The following is a 10262-nucleotide window of genomic DNA, read 5'->3' as shown; positions in this document are numbered from 1 at the left end:
ACTTGTGCAGTGACGGCATACCTACAGCGCAGATGGCTGACAGACTGCTCTCAGGATGACATTTTGGAAGACTTCATCTTAAGGTATGCATTTTGCTTATTTGGCAAGTGTTATTTGATTGAATGAATGTAAGATGCTGCACCCGACAGGCTAGCCCAGTGCATATGCATGTACGTACGTCACATGTATAGAGTAAAGTCAAACTATTGTGACAGTTTGTGTTTCTTCTGCTGACTCATGCTTTATGTCTGCAGATGCAATGGTAAAAAATGATTCAAAATTAACAGGGCTTTTCAACACCCCTGATCACTGTAGTAACACCTGCAAATATTTGCAGGCCAATTACAGCTGCGTGGCTGCAAGTATGTTCCCTATATTGAAATTATAAATATTGTTTTAGATCTGTTTTTAATTTAAACAGCTGTTGTGGCGTGTGATGAGAATTTGGCGCATTTGTGTTGGTGAGATTAACCGTTTACCATCCTGAATTCCTGTATGTTATGAGCATTTTACATTGCAGTAACAGTTCATCTTGTTTATTGCTCTCGAAAACATTTGTACTGTGACAAAAAAAATATTTAACTTGTGCATGTCTAAAACTTCAATCCAAATCTTTGAGGCATTATTTGAAGAACCAATGTTTTATTTTCCTTCAAATGCAAGTACAAAGTTGTTCAGTCAGCAATAAATTGCAATGACTGTTCAACTGGCAGCACTTTGGCTAATAGGGATGAGTCACAGGATCTGCAAAAAAGGCAGTCAATTAATTCAAGCTAAGGAATGTGGACATTTGGGTCAGTTAATGCTGCAAGGAAAAGAATACAGTAAATCTTTACACACACACTTTCAAAAATGATAGTTATCTTAGTCAGCAAGTTAAACACTGAAATTGTGGTTACTGAATCTTAAACTAGAAATTGAAGTATTAATTTACAATAGGAAGAACACCTTGCAGTACTAAATAGGCTACCAAATACTTACATTGACACGTGTACGAAATCTCCAAGTACTTGTAAATGGTTACGCATGGGTCTCCAAAAACAGTGTTGCTGGCGGTGATTGCACAGCCATATTTTCCATTGCACCTGTGAATGAGGAAACCGGATTATTCCTTTTCAAAAACTAAAACATGCATCTGTGCCATTTTACATTTTGGCAACAAGGTCAGTTGGGTGCGTGCAGTCAACATTGTCTAGCTCATGAGCTGCCCTTCTGTATGAACATGTGGTCCGGTCACGGCGTCCGTAGTCTGCACCATAGACTTTAATAACATGTCCGAAACCTGGCATCAGGAAGAGCGAAAGAAAGTTGGTGATGGAACTGTAGCAAATTCAAAACTTCAAGACATTTATTGCATGTGCATAAAACTCATGGATTCTTGATTTAATGAGTCCAAAATCTCATTTTATACTGTAGTATTTAAAATCAGTTAATTTCAGAATTAGTGGGGGGGGTTACCAGTAGATCATGCGCAAACATGCCTGGCAGGGGTGATGGGACCGACAAAGGCCATCACAACAAAAGCTGCACAATTCACAATGTCAGAAATGTTGGATACATCTTACCACAATGCAAGTGCGCCACAGATCCCTCACATGCCACCACAGTTACTGTTGAAATAAATTAAAAGTTAGAATCGTGCATACTTTTCAGCACATTAAGACGTACTTGCTGGCAAGCAGGTAAAGTTGGTCTGAAAATACTTGAAGGTGCCAACACAGGGGTCAGGTTTGCGGAAATCCTCCAAGCTCACTTCACACAATTTCTTGCCATTGCAACTGCAGACAATTGGCATGACTCAGAAAAAGCAAAGGCAGTCCATTTGGGAAGTAATTGCTACAGACGGGCTAGCCACCAACCTCCTCAGTTAAAAATAGGGGGTGGGTTTTGGGTTTCCACAAAGTTTGTACTCAGTTATGTTTCTAACAACTCCTGCCCAAAGTATACCTTTTCTTGAGCCTGTTAGCAGTGTTTGGCTGAGCGCAGTGAGTGTTAGCCAGATCCTTTTGAGGTTTGTTATTGGCGCAGACCAGTGAGCTTGAGCGACCATACAAAGCTTGCTGCACGTTGATTACTCCGTGATCTGTTGCACAAGAGCGCAATCAACATACATTGTATCAACCTCTATTGCATACATTTTAGGCGGGAGAAAAATTCTGAATCAATCTTCAATGACTTAATAGATTTACTTTTACTACGTCAAACAACTTAGTTATGAGACATAGGCTGAAGTCTCACCACAGTATAGACGATGGACTTGCCAATGGCCGTAATCACAGGTGGTAATTTTGTCTGCAGAATCAACAACTGCAAACGGGGAGGGGGGAATAAAATTAGTTTTAACAAGTTTCAGAAACAGGAATCATACTACATACAGACATGAACTTTGACAGTCACCTGCTATGAAGAGCAGACACGCTGCGGTCAGCACTGAAAAACAAATATCAGTTTAGCTTGACAAACCATGGCTGTGGACATTTTATTTTGGACAGCATTTTTATTTCACTGCTTTTTCTATGGAAAAGGTTGGCTGATTAACCGACTGACAGACATGTATATTACTGAAAGCATCTGAGAAAACCTCAATCCTGCTCATACAACAATATTAGAATTCACATCTATGACTACAAAAATAAACAACATTTGGTGAGGTTGATTTGTAGAATCACTCAATTTGGACCATGCATTTTTTTTTTTTCTGAAGGTAATACTCACAAACTGCTGCAGTAAGTCTGAAGCAACCCGATGCCATATTTCACCCAACCCGGTCTGTAGCACTTGTACATGGTGAGGTGAGGATCACTCCAATTTATAGTGGCTGCACAGCTTCCAGCCAATCTGCTGATCAACAGCCACACCTCCAATGGGCAAATCGATCAACTCAACACCCCCTCGTTTGAAGAAGAAGAAAAAAAACTGTTTAGGACAAAACCTGTCAAAATGAAAAATAAATAAATAAAAGTGAAAACAAAAACATTAAAACCATTTAATTGAGAAAATACATTCAAAAAATATATGGAAATATAAACAAAAGTGTTTACTACAATATATAAAAAAATAGAAAATAAAAAAGATAAAAATATTAAAAATGAATAGCAAAATAGATGTAGGAATAAATATAAAAATATAATGAAATATCAATATATGCATTCTTATATTTTTTCAATTACATATCTTTTATATTTATTCTCATTTTCACTAATATTTTTATTTTTGATTTTGGCAGTTATAGTCGTCCATAGAAGATGGCCAGCATTTTTTGTCAGGCCATTATTTTAGGAACCGATTTATTGTTCAAAACATTCCAACAGGACTGAAACGATGAGGGGGCGGGGCTATTGATTACCAGATTGGCTGTAAGCCTGGCATTTGCTATAAAAACACATGGTCCTCTTCTCATCATCATCGTTTGTCTTACAGACTGCATCGTGCAAAAGAATGTCCGCTTCGCTGAGATTTCGTGCAGCATTATGTAAGTACCAACTTTAAAGGCAAATCCGCTACATGTCAATTGTTAATTTCAAGGCGCCTGAGTCTAAATTTGACAATTTGTACCAGTATAATTTTTTCTTCACAAAGCCAAATTGATAGTATTGTTTATTTTTTTATTTATTTATTTTTTTTACCCCCCATGTAACACACATGCGTCTTAGTCTTCATGGTTACAAGGCGGGTTTGGCATTTTTAGCTGTCGGTGATAATGAAGAGTTCCAATGATGAATATGATGTGTGAAAAAATTATTAAATAATCCAGGTATTTGAAAAATCTACACCTTAATGATAAACACAATCTCATACAGCCTTTGTAAAACAGGATAAGAAACAATCTCATCAGAAATATCTTTGGCCAGTCCGTAAATTGTATTTTTTTAATTTTGCAGTGCTGTCAGCAATGGCTTTGCTTCTCACAGCAGGTGACTATCAGATTTAATGCCCAGCACACACAAGTAGCCCTTCATTTCCATTTTTCTCAAACAATCTGTTGATGTATTCACATTGGTTTCTGCAGTTTATGCTGGAGAGCAAGTGACAACCTGTGATTTGTATGGTTTAAACATCCATCGCCTGCACTGTGGTAAGACATGGTCTTAAGAGTTTATTTTAGTTTTGGCTTTTTTTTTTTTTTTTTTTTTCTAAAAGGCCATCTCTAATTTAATTTAAAGATGGTCAACTCAGTGCCATGTTGATTGCTGTCTTTCCCTCCCAGATCATGGTGTGATCAACGTGCAGCAGGCTTTGTATGGTCGCTCAAGTTCACTGATCTGCCATGAGGGCAAATCTCATCAAGAGCTGGCTAACGTACGGTGTGCTCAGCAAGGCACTTTCGACAAAATTAAGACAAGGTATTCATTGGGTTTATTTGACGATCGTTGGCATTAAGTTTGTCTTAAAAATGTTTATACAGTATCACATTTAAAAAAAAAAAAAAAAGAAAAAAAATCTATGCTGCTATCCCTGACAATCCCAGATGTCTGCATTGCATTTTGATAGAGTTGAATGTGTTACAGCAGAAAATGGAAGAACTGTCTCTTTAGTTAGTAAAACTGAGAAACATTTCCTAGAGAATTGTCTACAAAATAATGACCGACATAAATTGAATGTACCGATATACTTTTAAATTCAAAACATGACTTCACATCTACATATTGTAGAATAGCAGCTGTCTGGCATCACCCATGTGGTAATGGCTTATGAAAAGTGTAAGATGTGGCTTATACTTGTTACTTTTTTGAAGGAACACTGAGTCATGCTATTTGTTTCCAGATGCAATGGAAAGATGGTGTGCGAAGTGGGCATCAATGACTTGCGCAACCCCGATCCATGTCCTGGCACCTTCAAATATTTGCAAACAAACTTCACCTGCTTGTATGCATGTAAGTCACCTGTGTGCCATAGTGTACATTCAATACCTTAATTTAAATTTTCTCTACAGTTACTACTGTGGCGTGTGAACAGTCAGAGGCATATTTGTATTGTGGTGAGACAATTCTTTTTTTTTTTTACTGAATTCCCATTATGAACATTTTTTGAGTATTTGGCTGACTCAAATGTCAATTACCACTTTTCATCTTGACGTCAGATCCACAAACTGTTATTTTCGTCTACGGTGCTGACTATGGACGCCGTGACCGAGTGACGTGCGCAAATAAAAGGCAGCTAAAAGAGATTGAAAATACAAACTGTCTGCACCCAACGGACATTGTAGCCTCAAGGTATGGTAACAAGAGTCAGCCTGTTCATCACAATTATCACCTTGTTCTAAATACCTGCAGTTTGTCTACATGCACTCTGATTGGTGACGATACAAAATGTAACCTGTTTGTTTTTCTCAGGTGCAATGGAAAACACAGCTGTAGGATCGCAGCCACCAATTATTTGTTTGGAGACCCCTGTGTAGGCACCTACAAGTACTTGGAAGTTTCTTACACATGTCACTGTAAGTAGTTTGTTGCTCATGTAGAAAGTGACTTTCGCTTCTCAGAAAAAGCTTTGAAAATGTGTCCTTTTTATTATTGTCTTGGTGAAATTAACTAATTTGTTTAATTGTAAAAGTCATAGCTTGTACATTTTGCAATTGTATTACAAAGTAGATGCTTAAATTTATTTAATCATGGTAGTCTAAACTATATATATTTTTTTTCCTTACAGCTCCAGGGAGTGATGCCAAAAATTATTACTAAATTTATGGTTACGGGACCTGCATTTTTGAGTCCATTGTGCATCTGTACACTTGCTGGTTCCATACTTTTGGTCATGCCGTGGTGGTCAAATGTCAGTGTTCAAATTGGATCCACACCCCTTTTTCCCTCAATAAAGAGACTTTAATTCAATGCTTGTGAAATGTTACCAAATGACTACCTCTTATGCAGTCTGCACCCTTAAAACAATCACTTTCACATTTACTCTGCTCCTCCTGAAAGTTTTGCTTTGTTGCATGTTAGAGCTGACATGTTTAATTTGTAGCTTTAAGACTCGGAGTATTCTAAATGGGTCACTTTCACATTATGGCAATTTTCCAAAAAGGATGTGCTTGAAACTATGTGACAATTGCAAGGTTCAATTAAGCTATTCCTTTTTATCAAATGATCCGGAGTTTCTGCCACTTTCGTAGGCAGTTGAGTTTTGGATCTGTAAATTCACACTAGTTAACTGTTGGCCTAAATAAGTCGGGTGTAAAGGCAAGTTTGCAGAACTGTTCCAACATTGTCCCATTGAGATTCCCCCCCCCCACCCTGAAATGGTAAAGTGGCATGGCTTTTTTTGAAAGCGTTCTCTGAACATGGGTCATGAAAGGTTCCGAAATGTTAATTATACATTGTGAAGACAAGATGACTTATTTTAGTCATGGCTCACTTGGCAGCTTTAGGACTTGTTACTTGCATTGATCATTAGATAACACTGCAACTCAACATTGTATATTTAATGAACTAAGACCTGTAAACATAGTGCAGCAAAGGGGTAGTTATCTTGGCAGGAATGCAGAAATGCTAGTTCAAACCAGTCACTGTATGACAGTCATGCACAGTTACACTAACGAGTTAATTATGGCGTCCAAATGCAAATACCAGTTAAAACAAGTTAAATGAGTGCCACAAAACACATTACAGTAAATTTATTTGAATTTAGAATGAGGTGTGAGGGTGCTTTCAGGCTTAAACTAGAAAAAAATGAATGTGCCCAATTTCTGCTGCATTCTTAGAACTCAGCCCTTGTGGAAACCTGGGATTGCTGTACTACCAAATGACTGTCAAGTTGGGGATGTCTCCGGAGAGGTCCGTCTTAGACGGGTAGACCACCTTTAGGTTCCCGTCTTGGTCGACAGTTCGGACCTGTTGGATGGTCAAATCACTGCAGGCGTCTGTACTAGTTGGCTGGCCTGATGGGGCGTCCTCTTCATCAGAGCCCACTTCCTCTTGATGCTCGACCGTGAACTTGTTCAACTCTGCCATTTTCTGCAAGCAAACAGAAGTTATCCTTTTGCTTTGCAACGTTGTGACTTATTTCAAAGTTTAACGTTCTTAGAAGTTTGGATGCTTTATATTTGTATAATTTGAACAAAAGGGGCTTACTGCAATCAGAGTGTCCATAACATCTTTGCAAGTCTGCAGGCTGTTTGCACTCGTCACTTCCAAAAACAACTCTTTGGTTGTCTTTTTGATCTGTTGAGGACAAGCGGCATACACAACATCATGTAAACCATAATGGACTTTAGCTTTTTTCAAATGGCCAAGAGAGAGTATGCTCTTTGAAGTCTTGTCATAAATGCTCCCCGAATTATATTTTACAAGAATCACACACACCTTGGTTTTCTCACTGTTTGTGATAGGTGGAAATGAGATCACGTGGCCCTCTGCATCCACAATACAGGGATAAAGTGCTTTTCCTTGCAGAAGGTCCAGGTATCTGGAACAAGGTGGTAAGCATGTATTGCCTTTATTAAAAAAAATAACAACCTGAAAGTTGCTTGAGATTTTGTAAGAAATGTGAGCTGTGAAAGACCATAAATTGAAGCATAAAAGAAATCAAAATATACTTAGTGGATATTACAAGCCTATCTCTAGTTCAAATGATTGTGACCTGTAACCTACTGTATACAACTCAATCGATAGATATAAAAAAAATGAACTACTGATAGTTGCATAAGTGTAGACACCCTAGTTGGGATATGCTGTTTACAATTAACCAGATCAAAATAAAAATTCATCTTATCTATTTGTACTTGCCCTCTCAAAAAGACTTTTTTTGCCAATTGACGAGCAGCTTATAAATCACAATGGTGGAAAAAGTAAAATGTTTTAGTTTTTTTATAGTATTTTGGTCACATGAAAAAAAATCCTGGTATTTGGACAGGAGTGTGTTAGCTGTTTGTTTATTGTATTACAACACTTGCAATTTCCAGTCGTTTTGTCAGCTTAATTTACCCCCCAACAAACAGAAATGTTTTGATAAAATTTTGGGACTGACTTGTGAAGACCAGTGACATTCTGCCTCTTCTTCTGCTTCCTCAGCTCATCAGCCTCCAGTTGAAGATGCCTCATCAGCTCTACGGCTGTCATATCCCTCCGACCCAACGGCGTGATCTGACACGGCACAAAAAAAAAAGAGCCACCGGTGACAATCTATAAGACTTTGGTTGAGTTTTGCCCATCGGAATTAGACAGGGCTTGATGTAAGCCTACTTTGAGCTGTGTGGGAGGTTTGGCATCATACACCAGTGGACCTTTGAGAAGCTGTACATCATGAGTGGCGATGGTCGCGATGGTCCTCTTTCCGCATATGTCCTCATGAAGTTTCGTCTGGTGGGAACAAGTGAAACTTCTAAGTCTATGAGAAGGTTGATGTATTGAGAAAAGACATGAGGGCAGCTTATGTTAGAGGAGGACAATGCAGAAGATAGACTTTGTAGAGCGACCCTGATGACAAGATGTATAGAGGATGGATGGGTGGATAGATTGGATGGGCTCAACCAGTTTCAATTTCTACAGAAACCTGTTCAGCAAAAACTAAGTGGACTTTGCGGGTTGTTGCCAATGCCTGCATTGCTTAAAAATATCTTGGCCACATAATGATCGGAGTGCCAAAAAAAAAAAAAAAAAAAGATCACAATTTATTGACATACCTGTGCCACAAGGAACCGCTTAAGAGCATTCCCAGGTTTTAGGAGCATGCCTCTGACCACACAGCACACCAAGTAAGGGCGTACATCCTTCACCTCCGCACTCACTCTGACCGTGAGTGCCTCAGGCGCATCGGAAACATGGAGAACCCTAACCACCATCTTGTTGATTTCTTCCAACTCGTCTCGTTCTTCCTCCTTCTTCTTCTTTTGCTTCCTCTTCCTGTCATTTGCACCCCGCCCCCCCTCCATGTCACCTTTCTCCTCTCCCTGCCTTCCTTTTCCTCTGAGGTAGTCGAGAATGGACTTGGTCTGGCAGCCTTTCACCATCTTCTCAAGGCGCTTGTCATTCAGCTTGTTGCCTCTGAAGTTGATCTCCTTTAGCTTGGGGCAGTCACTCAGGCTCAACGGGATGTCGCTCAGCTTGTTGTTGGAGAGATCTAGCACCTGAAATGGCAAACAAGAGTAGAACCACATCAAGGTCTCTGAGTTACTTTAGCACTTTGAAACGAAAAAGCAATTCATGCTAATTCTGTTGTAAAAAAAAAAAAAAAACTGTGGCAACCAAATACTATTTTGTCCCCATGCTTGTGTGACCTCTTTATTGCAAACAAGCAAACAATTTGTTTCTTGTAATATCATTAACGTCTGATAGTGGTATGACGTTTTTCTCATAAAATGTTGTGTTTTTTAAATTACCAGAGTAACTTTCTTAACATTAAAATTGTCCCCCAACAACTCTAGGAATGTATCCATCCATCTATTATCTGTACCGCTTGTCCCCACAGGGGTCTTGGGCGTGCTGGAGCTTATCCCGTATTTTTGTGTGACCGTGACCCGACGTTCAGGGCTTCACCTTCAGAGCTGATAACTTGTGAATGTCCGTGCTGAGCTCCACGATGGCATTATCCGAGGCCATCAGGGTGCTGAGCAAATCCAGCCTCTCCGAGTAGAAATCCCTCGGGAACCCGATGATGCGGTTCTTGGACATGTTGACGCTGCAAAGCTTGGGGCATTGGCTCAGTCCATCTGGGAGAGCCTCCAAGTGGTTACAGCTCACGTTCAAAGTGGTTAGCTCGCGTAATTGCGTGATCCCCTCCGGTAAAAGGCCAAGGTTGTTAGCTGACAGGTCCAGAACTTTGAGCGACTTGAGGCTGCTGATGTTATTCGGGATACATGCGAGATTATTTCTACACAGGATGAGACTCTGAAGGTTTGTCAGATGCTGGATGTCCTCGTGGAGCTCTGTCAGACTTGGGCACTGGCTAACCTCCAGATAATTGAGGAGCGTGAGGGAATAAATGGCTGACGGAAGGCCCCCGTATGATGAAATTTTTGCATTGGCCGAACTACCTTGTAAAACCAGTTCACGTCTCTTCTCTGCTGCCGCTTTTTCCACTTCGGGCCATGCTTTCGTGTCATCCATGTTGGCAATTTGACTGCCGCTAAATGTAAACAAGGGGATCCATGGCTTCCGTTTAAAGCCTTCGGAATAAAAAACAAAACACTACTAATTAGCGTCCTTCAAAGGACCTAATGAGAATTAAAATATATGAACGTACTAGAAAGGTCTATTCTTTTATCTTGGTTCAACAATAGTGGTTAAAACTATACGTTGTGACTCGTGACCCTCTAATACACTTTT

General features: G+C 39.5%; 3 protein-coding genes across 4 annotated transcripts; 1 reads left to right on the top strand and 2 right to left on the bottom strand.

The window, feature by feature from the left end:
• Window positions 1–631: 631 nt before the first annotated feature.
• Window positions 632–2841, bottom strand: LOC148402624 (L-rhamnose-binding lectin SML-like). 2 transcript variants are annotated; one of them, XM_088370032.1, is made up of 9 exons: window positions 2716–2841; window positions 2398–2430; window positions 2239–2307; window positions 1948–2083; window positions 1669–1778; window positions 1566–1610; window positions 1150–1282; window positions 982–1085; window positions 632–744 (listed from the first exon to the last, which is right to left on the bottom strand). In XM_088370032.1, the coding sequence occupies exons 1-9, from the start codon at window positions 2750–2752 to the stop codon at window positions 722–724; spliced, it is 690 nt and encodes a 229-aa protein (XP_088226158.1). In that variant the 5' UTR covers window positions 2753–2841; the 3' UTR covers window positions 632–721. The 2 variants fall into 2 exon arrangements, with proteins under 2 accessions (XP_088226158.1, XP_088226157.1); XM_088370031.1 differs by lacking the exon at window positions 632–744 and having other exon boundaries at window positions 911–1085.
• A 504-nt stretch (window positions 2842–3345) lies between these two features.
• On the top strand, window positions 3346–5831 carry LOC148402623 (L-rhamnose-binding lectin SML-like). The gene is made up of 9 exons (XM_088370030.1): window positions 3346–3472; window positions 3882–3914; window positions 4010–4075; window positions 4208–4343; window positions 4765–4874; window positions 4934–4978; window positions 5081–5213; window positions 5334–5437; window positions 5650–5831. Exons 1-9 carry the CDS (start codon window positions 3385–3387, stop codon window positions 5679–5681), a joined length of 747 nt encoding a protein of 248 aa, XP_088226156.1. The 5' UTR covers window positions 3346–3384; the 3' UTR covers window positions 5682–5831.
• A 767-nt stretch (window positions 5832–6598) lies between these two features.
• lrrc47 (leucine rich repeat containing 47) lies at window positions 6599–10100 on the bottom strand. The gene is made up of 7 exons (XM_088370027.1): window positions 9474–10100; window positions 8621–9064; window positions 8181–8297; window positions 7966–8081; window positions 7302–7404; window positions 7071–7160; window positions 6599–6953 (listed from the first exon to the last, which is right to left on the bottom strand). Exons 1-7 carry the CDS (start codon window positions 10041–10043, stop codon window positions 6735–6737), a joined length of 1659 nt encoding a protein of 552 aa, XP_088226153.1. The 5' UTR covers window positions 10044–10100; the 3' UTR covers window positions 6599–6734.
• Between the last annotated feature and the right edge of the window lie 162 nt (window positions 10101–10262).

This window comes from Syngnathus floridae, chromosome 2 (assembly GCF_059516105.1).
Source record: "Syngnathus floridae isolate MCC-2025c chromosome 2, RoL_Sflo_1.0, whole genome shotgun sequence".
In the NCBI taxonomy this organism is placed as follows: Eukaryota; Metazoa; Chordata; class Actinopteri; order Syngnathiformes; family Syngnathidae; genus Syngnathus; species Syngnathus floridae.
Note: the sequence above shows the minus strand (reverse complement) of the source record. Positions and strands in the feature narration are given on the sequence as shown.

What these genes read in the sequence shown, in the direction of transcription:
- LOC148402624 (XM_088370031.1), bottom strand. Translation starts at nt 2,752, where the DNA reads ATGGCATCGGGTTGCTTCAGACTTACTGCAGCAGTTT. An exon ending in CAGACTTACTGCAGCAGTTT is followed by an intron (nt 2,431 to 2,715) that starts GTGAGTATTACC and finishes TTTGTTTTTCAG; the next exon opens with TGCTGACCGCAGCGTGTCTG. An exon ending in CTTTACCTGCTTGCCAGCAA is followed by an intron (nt 1,611 to 1,668) that starts GTACGTCTTAAT and finishes TTATTTCAACAG; the next exon opens with TAACTGTGGTGGCATGTGAG.
- LOC148402623 (XM_088370030.1), top strand. Translation starts at nt 3,385, where the DNA reads ATGGTCCTCTTCTCATCATCATCGTTTGTCTTACAGACTGCATCGTGC. An exon ending in TTCGACAAAATTAAGACAAG is followed by an intron (nt 4,344 to 4,764) that starts GTATTCATTGGG and finishes ATTTGTTTCCAG; the next exon opens with ATGCAATGGAAAGATGGTGT. An exon ending in CTTCACCTGCTTGTATGCAT is followed by an intron (nt 4,875 to 4,933) that starts GTAAGTCACCTG and finishes TTTTCTCTACAG; the next exon opens with TTACTACTGTGGCGTGTGAA.
- lrrc47 (XM_088370027.1), bottom strand. Translation starts at nt 10,043, where the DNA reads ATGGATGACACGAAAGCATGGCCCGAAGTGGAAAAAGCGGCAGCAGAG. An exon ending in AGCGGTTCCTTGTGGCACAG is followed by an intron (nt 8,298 to 8,620) that starts GTATGTCAATAA and finishes TGTTCCCACCAG; the next exon opens with ACGAAACTTCATGAGGACAT. An exon ending in AATGTCACTGGTCTTCACAA is followed by an intron (nt 7,405 to 7,965) that starts GTCAGTCCCAAA and finishes ACCTTGTTCCAG; the next exon opens with ATACCTGGACCTTCTGCAAG.